Source organism: Cebus imitator, unplaced genomic scaffold, assembly GCF_001604975.1.
Source record: "Cebus imitator isolate Cc_AM_T3 unplaced genomic scaffold, Cebus_imitator-1.0 Scaffold57, whole genome shotgun sequence".
In the NCBI taxonomy this organism is placed as follows: domain Eukaryota; kingdom Metazoa; phylum Chordata; class Mammalia; order Primates; family Cebidae; genus Cebus; species Cebus imitator.
In genome coordinates this window covers 1,752,585-1,773,217 of record NW_016107372.1, presented here as the reverse complement: position 1 = coordinate 1,773,217, position 20,633 = coordinate 1,752,585, and the positions used below count along the sequence as shown (strand labels likewise).

Sequence of the window (20,633 nt, the reverse complement as noted above, 5' to 3'; positions counted from 1 at the left end):
TCACTGACACAAAGAAGACACCATTTGTATTAAGAATGCTTTTAAGACACTGCTTATAAAAAGTAAGTTATCCATAAATCTTAGTATTCTTAGATTAAAAACATTATTTACATGATGAATTCTTAGCGACCTACCAAAATCCTCCCTTAGACAAAATGATCCTATGAAACTGTCTTCATTAAACAAAGATAACTTTAAGACTGAAAGCGACACAACTGAAATGGATTCATCCCTAGGGCTGCATGTGGTATACACAACATATTTAAATTGAGACAGTTTGATTAGCACAGTTTGCTTGATTTTAAACAGACTACAGAAAAAAAATTCTCATTACAGAATACAATCTATGGAACTCCTAGGCTAAATGGAAGACATGACTCTCAGCATATGAGAGAGAGAGTAAGCTAATGGTAAAGGTGCAATGACCAGGAAAATGCTAAAAAGACGACGACTTACGAGTTAGAGACCAGGACCGCTATTAGCAGGATCGGCCTGCTTATATACTGCTTATATATAATACTGCACAAAAGACCAGTCAAAGTCAATTTTCTCATAAAAGCTGACTCTGAAACTGGATTTTATTCTTAAAACCCAATTTTATGATGTAAGTCACTAGTTTAAAATTTTTTTCTAAAATTCATTTTTTTAGAAACGAACTAGTAGAAGACATCTTTAAAAAAGAATGTCTATTCAAAACAAGTGATGTTCTAAAAAGAATTCAAACATCAAAGGTTGAAATTAGAAAATACATAAATTCTTACAAGTGTACTGAACATAGTATATTATGCATGGTAGAAATAGCAGTGACCAACACCTACTAATCTAGAGCAAACATTATGCTAATTTAGTTTTAAAAATATTTCAGTGCAAACAATATGTAAGTAAGGAAGTAAAAATAAAAATCATGAACTGTCACAGAAAAATCACTGTCAACATTTTGGTATATTCCTCCCCTTTGTATTATTCATATTTTCAACTTATTTTGCTGAATTCCAAAAAGATTCACAAAATCTTGTATATTGTGTTTTTCATTCACATTTGATTTTATATCATTAAAATGTGTCCCAATAATATCTGGATAACATACAGGCCTATGTATGTATCACAATTCACTAATTCTCCCAGAACTAGCTATTTCATTTGTTTCCATGTGTTTGCTCTTAAAAAATATTGAGAGGAAACTATTTGTATGTACATCTTTGCTCATGGGACATTGCTTTCGGATAGAAGACAGAAAGGTTTAGAAATCTATAGCCTAAGTCCTCCAATGTTTCCTTTCAGAAATGAGGAAACTATGGAACAACAAACTGAAATTACTTGCTCCAAGTCAATCAGGTAGTTAGCAGCAGAAGCAGGACTAGAACATCATGTTTTCTGACCTGAACAGAAATGAGGACCTTGTTCTCAGGAGACAAAATGAGAGAATCTTGAGTTAATTCAAAATAAAGCACATTCAAGTACACATATCCACCTCCCCATTCCATCCCTACACCCACTCTCCAACAAAATAGACATATTTAAACGGTACGATGAAACTACTACCTCAATGATCCGGCTGTCAATCCTGTTATATGGATGCCAGAGGCCCCGATCATCACGCCACTGCCATATCGCACCATCTGTGTTCTGTGCATTTCCCTTCTTCAACATGGTATCAACTGCAAAAATGCCTTCTTTTGGTAAACATGGCATAAGTTCACTGAAAACAAAAAGTACAATAATTTTAATAACTTTTAAAAATATTAGTAAGCATTAGGTCCCTGAAGAAAAGTAATCTCACACAAATTACAAGTTATAGTTAACCCAATTTTCGTTTTGTTTTGTTTTTGTTTTTGAGACAGAGTCTTCACTCTGTCACCTGGCTGGAGTGCAGTGGTGCAACCTCTGCCTCCCGGGTTCAAGCAATTCTCCCGCCTCAGCCTCCAGAGTAGCTGGGATTACAGGCACCCGCCACCACATCTGGCTAATTTTTTGTATTTTTAGTAGAGATGGGGTTTCACCATGTTGGCCAGGCTGGTCTCAAACTCCTGACCTCATGATTTGCCCACCTCAGCCTCCCAAAGTAATATTTAGCCCAATCTTTACCAAATCAGAGATGTGAGTTCATATAGTTCTTGAGGACTTCGTGGAACAAGGTCAATCTGTTCCTGACAACTTCCATTGGAGGCACCACATAGGAGAAAGTGAAGCGTTTCTGCAATGTCTGTAAAAACCAACAACAAAAAACAAAAGCCTATTAAACTAGTTACAGTACCTCATTCAAGGGCAAACATTGCCCAAGGGAGGAAAATAATCAGAATAATTTTCTTGTAAAGCAACATAAAGCAGAAATTAATGTAAAAAATCCAAAAGTGTTGTAATAAAAACTTGAAAAGAAATTTGCGTAGATTTTAACAATCTCTTTCTGAAGACTTTATTCTTTAGTCCAAACCTAGCTAGGTGCCTAATCACAATTCCTTCTCACCTGTGAGACTTTAGGAACCCTTTATTACTTTCTTGGAGAAGCACAGTACTTTGGACAAAAGTGCATTCAACATATCACAAATCAAATATATTCATGTATTTGTCTTCAATTCAAATATACTGAAAATGTGTGGCCCATAGTATAAAATGTAACAAAAGTATGTGAATCTTATTGTATTGTGATCAGGAAAACCATTACCTAAGTGACACTGATTACATGCAAACCTGATGCAAGGATCAGGTAAGCATTCTCTACTGTAAGTTTCCATTCACAGAAGACATCAGTTTTGGGGGCACTCTGCATGATAGCCACTCAGATGTGCTGACACTGTGAGTGGAGGGAACTCTCAGTCCCTACAGTTTTAGTCAGTCTAAACCTAAGGAAGCTGAAACCTAAAGACACAGCTGGGTCTTTGCTGATTTTGAGTGTGGATGTGTGTGCTCCTGTAAAAATTATACATATGCAAAATTACAAAACATTTCATTAGAATGCTTTATCAATAATCAGTAAGTTCTGTTATCAAAATATTCATTGATTTAGGCAGAGAGACGTGGATAGTGAATTGCCTGCCACATAGAAATTCAAAATTAGCGATTAAGATTTTTTTTTTTTTTAAGACCAACAGCCCAAGAGCTTGCAGCTCTCCAGGACTGAAGGCCAAGATTTTTTTTTTTTTTTAATTACAGTTTTGCCAACTTTATAGAAAAAGTTTTTTTTTTTTTTTTTTTTTTTTTTAGAAGTCAAGGGATGACAACAAAATAGAGACAAACAGAAGAGGTTCACATTTCCTTTTACAGGGTTGTTATAGAAAGAAACTATGGTGACCTCCATATGACAAACGTGGTAAGCTTCCTGGAGCATGCAAAAGAGGTGAAAATACACTAAAAAGAAAAAAATGTTTAAAAAAAAAAAAAAAAGGAAGGCAGGCAGCAATTTTACAAATTAATATTTAGGGATGAGCTGTAACAAAATGTACATTAACAAGAAATAATCTCTTAATGATTCCGGAAATTTTGGGATAAGCAAGGTTCAAAGAACTCCTAGGGGCTCAAAATAGGGTTGTCTGGAAACCAAGTTTGGAAAACTTTTTGGAAAAGTATAATATTTCCATTTCAATATACTGTCTCAGGCAGTGTGTGACCACTCAGACAGAATGGGACCAAAGATGATTTTATCAGTTAATATCACTGACTCCAAAGGTAATATCCATAGAGATTAGAATTATGGATATGAAATTCCCCGTAATTAAAGGTATTCTATACAAAAGTGATCAGTACTCTATTAGAAATAACCGTAACAGCCAAGTGTGATGGTTCGTGCCTATAATCCTAGTATTCTGGGAGGCCAAGGCAGCAGGATGGCATGAGTCCAGAACTTCAAGAACAGTTTAGGCAATACAATGAGACCTTGTCTCTACAAAAAGTGTAAAGAAAAAGAAAATTATAACGTACAGATGTTGTCTAAAGCTCCACAATTCTCTGACATTAACTTGTTAAGTCTAAGGATTAAGAAAGAAATGGTCAACCACGAGAGCAGTGCAGTAACATTTTATCTCCCCACACACTGGGTAAGATTGGAAAAGGTTTAGAAACACCAAATCAGCAAACATCAGAGACATTCATCAGTACAAAAACATTCCAACTTTTTGAGGGAAGAAAGCATTCTGGAATCAGAAAAACTGCTAGAAAATCTAGTACGTGCAGAAAAAGCAACCTATATAAGCTGAAGACAGCTGGTTATTGAAACATAAAACTCAGATTTCTCCTAATCAAGGATGGTTATGTGACTAACATTGTACAGAAATTAATGACTTTGTATTGTTAGCCCTAGAAACACCAAGGGGAAATATTTAATCTATACTTTAAAAGGAGTATGTTAGAAAGATTACCATATTGTTACAACAAAAATTTACCACATATTAACACTTTACTCTCCAGTGCCTATGATACTAGTCAATCTCTTCCACCTGCTCAGCTTATGTTGACTTTACTTATTAATGAAGAATTAACAAGCCACTTTTCCTGCTTAAAGTAGAACTGTAAAATTGCACTTACTTTGTTTCATAAGTTGAACAGCTAAAGTCGGACAGTTGGAACACATCAGCGAAAACATGCGAACCACCATTATAAACATCCCAGAACTTAAAATTGGTGGAGTCACTACCAACAGCTGTTGAACATTTGTAAGCAGATCTTTGGAAGCAACCTGCTGGAGTAAATTCTTCAAAAACACAAGAACAAAGGAATCATTACATCAAGATTCAGCAATTCAACAACCTCATAAAAATACTACCAAAGACTAAAACACTTACCTCCTCATGCTGGAAGTTGTCCACTAGACGTGCAAAACAAAGGCAAGTGCTTTCTACTGACTTTTTATCCTATTTTTTTAAATAAAGGAAAATAAAACTTGTTAGTATAAAGCATTTTCACTGTCATACACCACTATTTTATCTTCTTCCTAATCCCAGATTCTTTAAGGCAAGCTCAATTAGTAAATGTCAGCTTTGAAAATGCAAAGAGGCCTAAGCAAGGTACAGTCATAATATTACAATTTGGAAACAAAGAGGAATCAAACCAACCTCTGTCCTGTATAAAGGCCCCTACTAGATAAATGCAAATATACAGAAAAGGAAGAACTATTGTGCTTATACAATCTCAATATCTAAACAAATAGTATACTAAAGAAATATATAAATGGCCTACTTTCCTTTAAAAGCATTACAAGTAGAAATGTTTAAGTAGGTACAAACTAAAAAATTAGAAAAAGAAAAGGTGCAAGAACCAGAGGTTTATTAAGAATGTTAAAAATAGGGAATAGACTTGTAATATTCACTATAAAAACAAAAAATAGAATTCATATGAAAAAGTTTCACTATAAAAACAATTTGCCATATTTGCCATAAAAACAGTGACATCACTGACAAAACTTTTGAAATAACTGTCATAAAAAGAAGGGAAAGAACATTTTACTGGCTACACTAATGTTTTGATAGACATTGATTTTTCCTAATTTGTAAGTGGACTTCATATGTAAAAATTAGGCTTGCCTTTACAAACATGAGAATTCAGGTATTATAAAAGCCTATAGCCTAAATCTTCACTAAATCTAGAAAGAGTGTTACAAAATAGTGACTACTTAACTTCTCTGATTCTGTCTTATTTCTAAAGAATATCATATGGAACTGATTATCACATAACATAGAGAATATAGTTTTAGACTACAGAAAAGATTATCTCAGTCAACTATATTTGTATTTATTTTTTTTATTATTATTATTTTGAGATGGAGTCTTGCTCGGTCTCCAGGCTGGAGTGCATTGGTGCGATCTCAGTTCACTGCAACCTCCGCCTCTGCGGTGCAAGGGATTCTCCTGCCTCAGCTTCCCGAGTAGCTGGGATTACAGGTGTATGCCACTATGACCAGCTAATTTTTGTATTTTTAGTAAACACAGGGTTTCACTAGTTGGTCAGGCTGGTCTCAAACTCTGGACCTTGGGTGATCTACCTGCCTTCACTTCTCAAAGTGCTGGGATTACAGGTGAGAGCCACTGTGATCCCAGCCAACTATGTTTTTAAAAATAAATATATAAACACATTAAAAAAAAATGAATATCACTACTTTGTTTTGATCATTTGAGAAGCAAAAGGCTCTAGGGTGATTCAATTCTCATTACTGTTTTATCTTACATAAGTCCCTTGTTTGGTTGGGTATGGTGGCTCGCACCTGTAATCCCAACACTTTGGGAGGCTGAGACAAGTGGACTGCTTAAGCCCAGGAGTTCGAGACCAGCCCAGCCAACATAGTGAAACCCTGTCTCTACTAAAAACACAAAAATTAGCTAGGCGTTAATAGGACACACCTGTAATCCAACTTATTCAGGTGGCTGAGGCAGGAGACTCACTTGAACCCAGGAGGCGGAGGCTGCAGTGAGATCATGCCACTGCACTGCAGCCTGGGCAAAGGAGTAACACTCAGTCTCAAAAACAAACACAAAAAAAAACAGAACAAAAAAAAATTTCCTAATTTATTTAAAAATATTTTTATAAACCTAATTTCTCTGGGGTCTTAAGCATTCTTTGTAAAGGCAATTATAAAACCGGGTTTCTAGAAATATCTTTAGCAACAACAAACAATGCTTTAAAATCCCTCTCTATAGTTTAAAAAAAAAAAAAAAAAAAAAACCCTCAATTTCTCCATACCCTTGAAGCTGAACTCATGATTTGTCCTTACTATCCCTGGCCCATAAACCCTGCTTTTCACACTGTATCATCAGGTCCATTGATTCTGCCACCAGAATAATCACTTTTGCTCTTCTCCAACACCAGACAGTCACAATCTACATTTTTCATTTCTGTTTGGGACACAGTCTAGTCTCTCTTCTGGTCTTAATCTATATCTTCCTCTTCCCATCTGCCTCCTCCAATGTCTTTCAAGAAAGGGTGATCTTTCCAAAAGGAAATTCTGATCATACCACATAATAGACACTCAATGTTTGCTGAAATAGTAAATCCATCCCTTAAAGTCAAAATAGTTAAAATCATCAAACATCTGAATTACTGTTCATTTGAATCAATCTACCAAAATTTTATCAAATAACCTAATATGGCACATAACTGGATATTAATAAAAAATGCGAATCAGAACTTTTTTGATTATATAAGAAGCTGACAGATTTAAAACACTAATTGAAATTGTCATTTAAAAAAAGTGGCCAGGCAAGGTGGCTCACACCTGTAATCCCAGCACTTTGGGAGGCCAAGGCAGGTGAATCACCTGAGGTCAGGAGTTTGAGACCAGCCTGGCCAACATAGCAAAACCCCATCTCTACTAAAAATACAAAAATTAGCCAGACACGGTGGTGCGCACCTGTAACTGCAACTACTTGAGAAGCTAAGACAAGAGAATCGCTTGAACCTGGGAGGTGGAGGTTGCAGTGAGCTGAGATCGTGCCACTGCACGCTAGCCTAACAGTGAGACTCCATCTCAAAAAAATAAATAAATAAAATATTTTTAAAAAGTAAAAAAACACTTTATGGCACATAAAATAGATTCATATTTTACCTGATGTGTTAGCCTTTGGGTTAGCAGTGGGAGGGAATCTGCCACAAAATGAAATTCATCTGGCGTGATACTCTGGCAGCAATTGGCTGCAATTGCTAATGCATTTCTTTGGGCATTTATGCTGAAGAATTCTAGGTACAGCAAGCAGTCTGCCAAACCACCCTAAAATATAGAAAACTGTTAAGGTAAAGAAAAATCCTTTATCAGCAATAAAAAATAATTTAGTAAAAAGTCTAGCACATTACTTTGGAAATGACGTATATCTTACAAAACTGCAATCAAGGAGCTAGTACAAATGTGGATTTAAAAACTTCTACATAAAGTGAAATGCAGTCCTAAGTAACAACACTTACCGCCTGTAGAATGGCTTTACTGTGTCTCCGTGACAACATCTCCAAGGCAGTCAAGGCCTGCTCTGCCACATCAATACACTGAATAACTTGCAGCTGGGAACATATAAACAGTTACCATAAGGTTATCATTTAAGTTCCTTTCCAATAACATATGTTTTGCATACATAAAAACAGTATTTTTCTCTAATTTACATCAATGTATATTATCTCTAACATGTAACCCACCATAGGATGTAAGTATAGCCAAAAGTTTCCTTCTAACCAGTTTTAAGATACTGAAAGATGTTTTACATAATAAACCAAACCCAATTACATAACTTTTAAATCTTCAGATTTAAAATAGATGAGTTGTTTTACCTAACAAAAATTTAAAAACAGATTTTAAACTTTACACCATATTGCAAGTTTCATCAGATAAAGCAAATTTTGTTGTGCATTAAACAAACAAAAAGGTCCGTAACACAGACCAAAAACACAATTTACTACAAACTATATGAGAAATTTCTATTCACCACTGAATCATCTTTCTCAGCTACATAATGAGGGTATAAATAGCTATCAACCTCAATGGGATGTTTTCTAGAAATTATTTTTAATCAAGTGCTTTGAAGTTCTTCTCTTAAAGTTCTTATATTAATGTGCTATTATTAAAAATTACAAACTAGGCTGATTCTATAAATGATTTATCTTCCAACTTCAAACTACTGATCTGCTGGACATGAAACATTCTTCAGGAATCTTGGCTAAAAAATATACTTTAGATAACGGAAGCTAAAATTCAAGAGTTTGAAACTTGATTCCCTATGCCTGCTTTTGAACAAGTGGGGTGAAAGTAGGATCACCTTTTCTAAAAAGACAGGAATAGCGTCTACTACAACAGCAGATGATCGAGGAAGTGCTTCCATCATGTATGTTAAGGCTCGACAAGCATGGTTCATCTAGAAAAGAAGAGATTTTACTGAATAAAAACTCAAAACTTAAATACACACCATTAAAAACAATATAGTATATACTTACAATATCAAAATTATGCTCCATCTGAAGTAACGTTATCTGTCAAAAAAAAAAAAAACAACAAAGTATTAGAAGCTATATTCGTAGGGAAAATCCTAGACGTATTTCTTCCTCTTCAACTGAAATGGAAGGTATGAATCGTAACTTTTACCACACAAAAATAACTTCAAGATAAAACCTAGTAGACATACACAGAAATGATTACACTCAGGATGGTTCATCACATACGGTGACTCTGACTTGAGTGTGCTGCTAGATAACCATCACCTCATGATACAGGTCACAAACAAAGCCTTCTTGTTACTTACAACCTATCCTTTTGGTAGCTCTAACCCCTTTCAATAGCCTATTAATATATCCATGAGGACTTACCAGTGTTAATAAATACCAGATACATAAACAAACAGGATCAGCAATGCACTGACATTTGCTGAATTACCAACTGTCAGCACAGATTCAGGACTGTAACTTAAACTCTTGTGAACAAGCTTCTCTAAAACAGTAAGCATCATTTAACTCACCTGCAAAATACACAGTTAATATAGGATTTAAACACAAGATAGATCACATCAGAAACTGTGCACTAATTAGAGCCAAATTAATATAATTACTCGATATATGCATAAGTTTAAATATCTGGTTTTAGTTCGTCTTGTGAAAAGATCTTAAGCAGATTTCAGCTATGTTTTTTCTAATGAAGGAATGCAAAACTGCTGGGGATACACACTCTATCCTCTCGAAGCAGCTGAGTCACCAAAGAAATTTCCTCCCTGGGGGTAAGACAGCCATTCACTATCTTCTGGTTCAATGGAAATTTTCTATTGCACTGAATTTAAGCTTATAAGTACATTTCAATTAAATTTATAACAACAACGAACATCAGATATTCTAACATAATAATCATTCAATATGAATGTCTTCTCAGCTCTGAATTGTGCTGGGTAAAGTATACCTACATACCAGAAGTCCTAAGAACTATTTTTGTTTAAAGTCACATACAAACACCGTAACATATACACACACCCCATTAAGGATCCAAAAACAAAACAATTTATCAAATCACTTAATATCAGTCACTTAAAACACTTAGTCTAATTTGAAAGGACTTGTCATGTTAAAAGTAGTACGTTCCCCAATTATTAAATCACCTTATTAGACCGTGTTTGGGAAGGACTGGTAAAAACAGGTCCCCTTTCACCAACAACGACTATTTATGTCACATTACTGTATTGTGATGAACAGATACAAATAATATTCAGTTGTGATAAATCTAGATAACTCATAATAACAGTCATTATTAATAGCACCAGCACACTTGTGCAAGTCAATTAGGTACTTAAATCTAATTAACAATCAGCACACTAAGTAAACTGAATTATGTATCAACATTTCTGCCTAGACTTAATGGCTTCTTTAACTAATAAAAGCTAAATTTTAACTACAGATAGTATAAGGTAAGCCTAGTTATTTGTTGCTACTTCTTAGTGAACAACAACAACAATAAAACAAATGAAAGTTTGATTCAGGTCACAGAAGTCAGCTATTGAACAAATCAGCAATCTAAGAATGGATATTAACATAGGCAAAATCTGAAAGTTGAAAGGTTAGTAACATTGCTATTATGAAACACTCAGAAAGCAACAAGTACAACTTTTAGTAGAATGGAAATGATAAGATTTGGAAACTGGCTTTTATTCTCTGCATACAGGTGGCAGGTGAAGAAACTATAATATCCTTTATCAAACTGGAGAGCTGAGCCATCCAAGTAAGAACAAGCGGAATAAGGACGGTCGCCGTGTATTTCACAGGCCTTTCTTTACTCAGCTCTCTCCCTAAAACTCAAGTTATCTCCATAACTTGATAATCTGATCAAACGGGACAATACGATGTACCAATCATAACTGCATTTTTTGCCAGCTTTACTGGATATACAAAAAGACATAGTATTTAACTATAATTTCCAAAATAAAACATGATACAAATGTAATCATATTTTTTTGCCAGCTTTACTGGATATACAAAAAGAGTTAGATGGTATTTAGATATAATTTCCAAAACAAACATGCTACAAATGTACTCATCATGTTTGTTTGTCTTTTGGTAGTATTTGATTTAGACTCAAATTTTAATCTTAAATTATAGCCAATTTCTTTAATTTTGAACAAAGAAAATTGTCAAGCCACTATTTAAAAGCTGTATTGTGCTAAGGTGCCTACATTTGGTAATGGCAATTTTTCTTCCTATTGTTTTCTCATTTAAAAGTTTAAGGAATCAAGCTGTTAATAAATATCTCATATGAAAATATCAACTCACAGATATGTTGAAAAGGCATTAAAAAGATGTTTTAAAGTCTCTTACTTCTTTTTCTGAGACAGAGTTTTTGCTCCTGATGCCCAGGCTGGAGTGCAGGCTCGCTGCAACCACAGCCTCCCACATTCAAGCAATTCTCCTGCCTCAGCCTCCAGGGCAGCTGGGATTACAGGTGCACACCACCACGCCTGGCTAATTTTTTAAATTTTGGTAGAGGCAGGGTTTCACCATGTTGGCCAGACTGGTCTGGAATGCCTTACCTCAGGTGATCTACCCGCCTTGGGGTGAGCCATCACGCACACATAAAACCTTTTAAACTGAAAGGATCCATACACATATCATATGGCTTGAGCAGTATGCCCATGTACACATTTACTAAACATGATGCCTTTCTGGTCCCCCAAATACAACTCAGAGAGAGCTTCCCCTGACTATTGCTCCATGGATCACCAGGCTAGCATGTACATTCTACATGGTGAGAGTCAAAGTATTACAAGTGAGGTGAACAACTTAAAACCAGTCATTTAAGTATCAAAAATCAGGTGACCATCCATCAAAAAATGGTTTAGAAAATTTGCCAACTCATTAGCAACTGCTGACATCTCTAAGTATGAAATAAAAGCACCAAGTCATATACTCCTCGTTTAATTCTACCATGTTTTAAAATTAATAATGAAAAATAATCATACAGTCAATAAAAAACCAGCAGATTTCAGAGGACAAATGAGGTAAAACGAGGGAAAAACACTATGCTTACCAAAGCTGGAACAACACTCTTGACAGGAAACCCTCCCAGTGTCTCCTCATTTCCCATGACCAGTAACTGACACATCTCAATAACCGCCTGAAGCTGCTGACTTTCATCACTGGCTTGTAATCCTTGCAGTAGCTGCTGGGCCTTAGAACCTTCAGAGAAACAAATAATTATCATTTTTAAATATTTAAGAAAATTACTACTAGGCGTAAGGTGTGACCCAAAATGTAACCGATAGATTATCTTCTTTGGATCCTAATGAAAGACTAGATCTATACCAGGGCCAAGGCACACTGCTGATATAGTGAAGGAAGAATTAAATTAGTTGGATCTACTCTGCCTTAACATGCTCACACAGTTATACATTTCTGTCTTCTTTTTTTTTTTTTGAGACGGAGTTTCGCTCTTGTTACCCAGGCTGGAGTGCAATGGCGCGATCTCGGCTCACCGCAACCTCCGCCTCCTGGGTTCAGGCAATTCTCCTGCCTCAGCCTCCCGAGTACCTGGGATTACAGGCACGCGCCACCATGCCCAGCTAATTTTTTGTATTTTTAGTAGAGACGGGGTTTCACCATGTTGACCAGGATGGTCTCGATCTCTTGACCTCGTGATCCACCCGCCTCGGCCTCCCAAAGTGCTGGGATTATAGGCTTGAGCCACCGCGCCCGGCCTCATTTCTGTCTTCTTAATTGAAAAGTTGACTGGTTGTATAACAAAAACAAAAAAAAATATCCATAAGACCAGTATGAATTGATAGCTTTAACATTACTGTTTTAAAGAAATACAGTGAAGAAATTTAGTGAAGCAAAGGCTTTCTACAATAATAAAAATCTGTTAAACAATGATGCCCAGACTTCAAAGGAAATGTTATACACCTCCAAATATCTGCACCAGAATGAACAGAATGCAATTAACAGTGAAAGGGCAAGGAAATAAAAAAGACACAACAATGTATCTAACAAAAAAGAGAATGGAAAGAATATTCTGTAAAAATAAAAACAAAACACAAACAATTATAAACCCTTGCATCTTCTTTCATTTCCTGCACAGATGATGGCTATCACAGTGTCTCTACTTTTAAGACTTAATTCCATTACTCCAACAATTGAAAATTGTGAAGACTCAACAACCACAGAGGAGTAAGTTGTCATTAAGCTGAACAATACACTTCAAAATAAAGTCTACAGGCTGGGTGCAGTGGCTCATGCCTGTAATCTAAGCACTTTGGGAGTCCAAGGCAGGTGGATCACTTGAGGTCAGGAGTTTGAAACCAGCCTGGCCAACATGGAGAAACCCCACGTCTACTAAAAATACAAAAATTAGCTGGGGGCAGTGGCATGGACCTGTAGTCCTAGATGCTCAGGAGGCTGAGGCAGGAGAATTGCTTGAACCTGGGAGGCAGAGGTTGCAGTGAGCTGAGATCATGCCACTAACTGCACTACAGCCTGGTTGACAGAGTGAGACTTTATCTCAAAAATAGTCAATTAATGTAAAAAAAAAAAATAAAGTCTATGAATGTGGTTTCATTTTCCCTGGACACTTTCCTACTTGAAACCACAATTAATTCAATTAACACTTAACCATTCTTATATAATGATGTTACTTTTAAAGCTCTTTTACTTCTCAGACCTTTCCAAGTTATTCTTTGCATATTTTCCCAGTCCTATATCACTAAGTGTTGAAATGTGTAGAAATGGGATATATGTCTGGAAACTGTCAATGTGGAATTCTCATAAAAACTCAAATTAGTAATTTCTATCGAACTTCAGTGATATTCCTGGGGGCATACACCTCTCAAGGGGCACGTGGCAATACATGAAAGTTGTTTTATGGTTTAAGATTGTGGCTACTGCAGTCCATAGCTATCACTGTCTACCTACTTTGACCATAATTAAAAATCCATCCAAAAATACACTGGAAGAAAAGCTCAGAGAAATACCGTTTAACAATTTTAAACTAAATAATATCAATTCTAGTGAGAGCAGCGTTATCACTTGTGTGTTGACATAATGTGGAAAGCAAAACAAAATAACAGAAAAATAGTGAAAATAAATGAATCCACAGCTGATTCTAACTTGACTTTAAAAGGATTCATATGAAGCATAGTCTAAAAGCACAACCACCTAAGAGAAAGAAGTGACATGTACGCGACTGGATGGAGGTCTTATAACCATTGGGGTGGGCAACTGTAAGAACATGGATCTTATACAGAATAACCAAAATGATCATCAACCAATAAACACTTGGGATGGTCCTAAAAATAACATGTTGAATTGAAAATAACAAAAAGCCAAAACTATATCCAAAACCTAATTTATCCTCTGATCTGTGAGGAGAAATCAACTCCCAGATTAGTGGATTTTGAATTTAGAATCATTTTATACTCTTAAATACTGCTGAGGGACCACAAAGCACTTTTGTTTATGTGGATTATATTTATTGATAATTTTAAAATATGTTCTTAAAATAGAAACATTTTAAATATTTGCCAATTAACTCATTACATATTAATATAAACAATTTTGATTTTAAAAGTCCTTATTTTCCAAAACAAGAAAATCAATGAGAAGTGTAGCGTTACTGTACTTTTGTTACAGGTGACTTTAATAAAAGGCTTATCAAAAGACAGCTGGATTACTGACTCTGTCTGTACCTATACTCCATCTGTGGTATGTTATCTGAGATGAAATATGGTCAGCCTTTGGTATATGCAGGAGATTGGTTCCAGGACTGTTCATGGATACTAAAAAATCTACACATACTGAAGTCTTACATTCTGCCCCATGGATATAAAAATTTGGCCCTCCATATGCTCAAAGTTTCACATCCTGCAAATGCTGTTTTTTGTTGTTGCTGTTTGTTTTTGACACAGAGTCTCCCTGTCGCCCAGGTTGGAGTGCAGTGGCACAGTCTCAGCTCACTGCAACCTCTGCCTTGTGGGTTCCAGTGATTCCCGCCTCAGCCTCCAATAGCTGGGATTACAAGCTCATACCACCACCACACTTGGCTGATTTCTTTTTTTTTTTTTTTTTTTTTTTTTTAGTAAAGATGGGGTTTCACCATGTTGGCCAGGCTGGTCTTGAACTCCTGACCTCAGGTGATCCACCCACCTTGGCCTCTCAAATGCTGGGATTACAGGTATGAGCCACCTCGCCAGGCCCAAACACTGTAATTTCAATCTGAATTTGGTTGCTGACGCAGAACTCATGGATACAGAAGGCTAACTGTATTTTTTAAATCCATGAAGAAGTGAACTGGCACAATTCAAACTCATGTTGTTCAAGAGTCAACTGAACATGGAAAAGATTGGTCTTATTTTGTTCCAAAGATTATTAAAAAGACATGTCTTGGGAGTAGAGACCTAATTAAATAAACTTTGGTTCGGCAAGAGCATCTTAGATAAAAACTGATTTATTTTTACTAGGCAATGGAAAACACAATGACTGCTAGCACCATTTAGTGCCACTGCTTTGATACTTAAGGTCCCAGCAATTTTACTCACTACAGCTTTTGCACCAGCAGTTCAAACATTAACGAAGTAGAAAAGGAAAAATTTTGGTAACTATTATTTAGTTTTGACCTTATAGAACTCATTTAAGGGTCTTTCTCAGGAACCAAGAGTCCACAAATCACATTTTGAAAAACATTATTGTATATCAGGGTTTGACAGGCAAACGTTTTCTCTCAAGGGCCAGACAGTAATTATTTTGGGCTTTAGAGGCATATGGTCTCTACTGCAACTACTCAACTCTGGCACTATAGCTGGAAAGTAGCCACAGAAATAAGACTAATATAAACAAATGAACACGACTGTATTCCAGTAAAACATTATGGATACTGAAATTTGACCTGCATTTAATTTCCAAGTCATAAAATATTACTCTTTTAAAATGTTTTCAGCTACGCAAAAATGTAAAACCCATTCTTAAGAGTTCACAGGCAGTATAAAAAGGATTTGGCCCTTGGGCAATAGTTTGCTAACTTCCGATGCAGAAGGAAAAGAGAAGCTTGTAGTGCTTTAGGGAGTCATAAGATGTTAACGTGCTGAAATAAACTAGCCCCACCAGACAGGTACTGAGTTCTGGAACCATGAAAACTGATAGAGTCCAGACAAGGGTGGCTCATGCCTGTAATCCCAGCACTTTGGGAGACTAAGGTGGGCAGACCAACTGAGGTCAGGAGTTTGAAAACAGCCTGGTCAACATGGAGAAACTCTGTCTCTACTAAAAATACAAAAATCAGCCATATGAGGTGGTGTGCATCTAGAGTCCCAGATACTCAGAGGCTGAGGCATGAGAATCTCGCTTAAACCCAGGAGGCAGAGGTTTGCAATGAGCCGAGATTGTGCCATCGTATTCCAGCCTGGACAACAAGAGCAAGACTCTATCTCAAAAAGAAGTTTTTGATAGAACAAAATATTCTTCAATCTCATGGTGTTGAGAAGTCAAAGTCTCAACAGAGAGAGTAGGCATCAAAGACCCACAGCTGGTACCTGAACTCCCAAGATGTCTGCCACATTTTGAGGCTGCTTAACTATTCACACCTGAGCAGGCACAGATTGGCAAGGTTGTCAATCAAAATCGTAGGAGGGCCACAACAAAGAAATAGTGACTAGCCAGAGCTGAAATGAGTCACATCAAAATTGCAACTCTGGTTAAAACAAGCTCAAGTCCAAGTCCTGATTGGAGTTAAAGTGATCAGCTCTGGACCCTTTATTTTTGTAGAGAAAAAAGAAAGCTAGCACTAGCAGAAGATATCATTTTGGGCCACTTTAGTTCTTTCATACAAAATGTCTGTCACATAACCAAACAATAACTAGACTTATCAAGAAGCAGGAATAAGGGACTGATAATCAAGGCAGGGATGGGGGGGAGATAAAGCAAACAAATACCTCTAGAATGAAAAGATAAGTATTTTATAAATATAATGTATTAAAAATGCAAGCAAAGATGCACAAAATTAAATAAGAATATAAAGATTTTCAACAGATAACTGGCATCTATAAAAAGAGAATCAAAAAACTATTCAGAACTGAAAATCATATCTGAAATTAAGATTGATGGGTTTAACAAAATATTGAAGGCAGTAGAAAAAAGAATTAGCAAATTTAAAAACTTATCAATAAGAAGTTTTCCAACTGGGCAAAGAGAAAAAATTCTGAAAACAAAACCAAAAATAAAACAGAGCCAATGCTGGATGCAGCCCAAAGTTTAAACTGTATGATCTTGATACTCCCCAAAAGGAAAGGGGAAAGAATTGCTTCTCTCTCTGATGATGAGAGAAGCAATACTAGGCAAAATAATGACCAAGAATTTTCTAAAACTGAAGATATCAACTCACATATTCTTGTCCACTGATGAAGGACAAGAAAATTAAGAGTCAGGGAAAACATCACCTAAACCCAACAGTCACGATATTAAAAAACAATATGGCTTAAAAAAAAATTTTTTTGAGACAGGGTCCCATGCTGGATTACAGTGGCCTGATCTCAGCTCACTACAACCTCTGCTTCCTAGGCTCAGGTGATTCTCCTGCCTCAGCCTACTGGGTAGCTGAGACTACAGGAATGTGCCACCACTCCAGGCTAATTTTTCTAGTTTTGTAGAGATGGAGTTTCACCATGTTGCCTACGCTGGTTTCAAACTCCTGGACTCAAGCGATCCACTGACCTCAGCCTCCTGAGTGCTGGGCTTACAGATGTGAGATACCAAACCTGACCTAAAAAATAATTTTTCAAAAAATGTTTATTATTTTTACTATAATTTATCTTCAAAAATAAAAAATTTTAAAAGTCAGAGGAAAAAAAGGCATTGCCCTGAAAGGGGAACAGTAAGACTCTCAAAGAGAAACCATAGAAGCCAGAAGATATGATAAAGTGCTGAGAGCTTCTATACGTGGGGAAAGCATCCTTTAAAAATAAATACATACGGAGTACATGCCTGTAACCCAAGCAACTTAGAAACTGAAGCGGAGGATCACCTGATGCCAAAGGTTTGCTACTTGCCTGGGCAACAGAGCGAGATGCCATCTCTTTCATTCGTCATTCATTCATTCATTCATAAAGGGACATCAAGGATTTCTCAAACACAGAAGGAAATCACTATCAATAGTCAAAAACTATGTTTAAAAAAAAAAAAAAGTTCTTCAGGCTAGAGGGAAACAATCCTCTAAAGAAAAAAGAAGCTGCAAGAAGAAATTAAGAACACTGCAAAGGGTAAGTATGTTGGTAAACATAAAAGCATATGAATATTCTAAATAACATTGTCTTATCAAGTACATAACATGTACAGGTAGTAAAACAAACTAAATACAACAGCATAAAGGAGGGCAAGAGGTAAAAAGTGTTAACAAACTGTTGTAAGGTTCTTGTACTGTTTGGAATATGATAAAGTACTAATTTAAGGCATGCTGTAATAAACCAAAGAATATGTATTATAGTCCCTAGGGTACCACTAAAAGAAATATACAAAGACATATAACTAAAAAAAGTTAATATTCCAATGAATTAATTTTGATCAGCTTGGTAAAAATTCAAAAGCTTGATATCATACTGCTGCCATACACACGACTGGTGCAAACGCAAAATGGTACAACCCCAAATGCAGGGAATTTGCAACACCTACCAAAACATCGTATGCAATCACACCCATTTAAACAGCAAACCTGCTTCTAAAAATCTATTGCAAAGATAATGCTTGGAAAAAATATGAAGCTACATTTCACTACAGCCTTGCCAATACGAAACAGAAAGGCAGTCCCATGGACAATATGGATCTTTACGGATTTTTTAAAGTAAATAACAGGACAAGCCATAAAAGATTGTTTATATGAGAGGAAACAGGGAAAGTAAAAGAAGATAGGCTTTTTGTAGATATTCTTGTTTGCAGATTTGACTTTTAGAACTATGTAAATATTACATAATTATAAAAGCAAAATATAAACTTTAAAAAGTAGTCCCTAAAAATAAGAACAAAATGAAGTAAATGAACAAAACCAACTTGGTGGCATAAACAAAGAGATGGATTATTTCAAATGACTTTAAAGCATATTAATTTTATTTAACACAAAGTAAAAAAAAATCCCAAGAACAGAAAGAACTGTAAAAACATTGTTTTAACTTGTTCAATAATAATACTTTTGGTGGCAACTTGAAATCTTGTACTGTGGGATAAAGCAAATGCGTCACTATGCTATCATTATTGGGAATTAGGCCACTCAGCATTGGGGAAAGGAGATATAACATCAATGAAGTTAAATAAAAACACCGTAAACCTAAATATGAATTGGTGGTATCAGTATCAACTTTCAAAAGAGCCTAGAAATAATGGTCAACCCAATGGAAATGAATAAGCCCAGACTGTGGTCTCTAAATACAAAATAAACCAAGGCTCTCTGTGGAAATGAACAATTTCAGGTATGGATGAAGCAATATCCAAGACTGGGTAATTTATAAAGAAAACAGGTTTAATTAACTCACAATTTGGCATGGCTGGGGAGGCCTCAGGAAACTTACAATCAGTGGAAGGCACTTCTTCACAGGGCAGCAGAAAAAAGAATGAGTGCCAACGGGAAAAATGCCAAATGCTTACAAAACCATCAGATCTAGTGAGAATTCACTATCAGAAGAGCAGTATGGGGGGAACCACCCCCATGATTCAATCACCTTCCACTGGGTCCCTCCCAGTGGGGATTATGGGGATTACAACTCAAGATGAGATTTGGGTGGGTACATAGCCAAACCACAGCAGGGAGAAAAAATAAGTCAACTGAGTTTGGTACATCTTGTCATACCAGAAAATAAGAAGGCTTATCAAAAATTACTAAGGTTATGACCAAAAGATTCAGAAGCCAACCTCATAAAGATTCTATCATCCAATGCTAGGGTAATTTAAGCATCAATGAAAATCACTGAAACGTCTAATACATGTCTCAATCTACCACTTACAATTACACTTAAAAACAAACATGTTAAAAAGCAAAACAAAAATATAACAATGGTACCTTGAGAGACCATAAAAATCACTCCTTTTATTAACTAGTAAAGAATGAAAAATAATTATTCAGCTATTGTCTTGGGCAATCAAACGGAAGGTGAGAAGATATCCTTTATATATTTCTACTAAATTATTAATGCTTATTTTACTTCTCATAAATGAAAAGTGATTATTAGGTCTAAAATACTACCAGTTTGTAACCCCTATTACATAGACACTTTGTTTCGGCAGCTTGTTAAGAGACAGACACTATGTACTTCTTGATATAAGAACTCACTATGGCTTTTCAATCCTCTTTCCTTACCAAGAAAAAAAAATAAAGGCCCTAAACTCATTCTGAAGAGGTCTCTAGATCCAATGACCGGTTTACAAGAAATACGCTAAGGACACTGAGAAAATTAAACTTTGACATCTATGGATATCCATTATCAAGAAATTATTGGTTTATTTTTTAAGTGTGATAACAATAATGCGACTGTGTATTTTGAGAAGCATTATCTTGAACTACATGATGAAATGATTATAGATTAAAATTAGTCAGGTGTCGCTTAACAAATGGGATGTGTTCTGAGAAATGTGTGTTAGCCTATTGTGTCACGCAAACATTACAGAGTATACTTGAAAAAAAAACCAAGTTGGTACAGCCTAATACACACCTAAGCTGTCTAGTTTAGCCCACT

General features: G+C 35.8%; 1 protein-coding gene across 1 annotated transcript in view; it reads right to left on the bottom strand.

Moving 5' to 3' along the window:
• The window catches only part of TRIP12 (thyroid hormone receptor interactor 12), a 164,640-nt gene that overhangs the window by 43,252 nt on the left and 100,755 nt on the right, over positions 1 to 20,633 (bottom strand). Inside the window, exons 10-18 of the mRNA XM_037738767.1 lie at positions 11,963 to 12,111; positions 8,899 to 8,934; positions 8,724 to 8,819; positions 7,882 to 7,974; positions 7,529 to 7,690; positions 4,776 to 4,844; positions 4,519 to 4,684; positions 2,086 to 2,203; positions 1,543 to 1,699 (exon numbers count right to left, since the gene is read on the bottom strand). Coding sequence (XP_037594695.1) covers positions 1,543 to 1,699; positions 2,086 to 2,203; positions 4,519 to 4,684; positions 4,776 to 4,844; positions 7,529 to 7,690; positions 7,882 to 7,974; positions 8,724 to 8,819; positions 8,899 to 8,934; positions 11,963 to 12,111 — 1,046 coding nt within the window. The remainder of the gene's footprint in view (positions 1 to 1,542; positions 1,700 to 2,085; positions 2,204 to 4,518; positions 4,685 to 4,775; positions 4,845 to 7,528; positions 7,691 to 7,881; positions 7,975 to 8,723; positions 8,820 to 8,898; positions 8,935 to 11,962; positions 12,112 to 20,633) is intronic.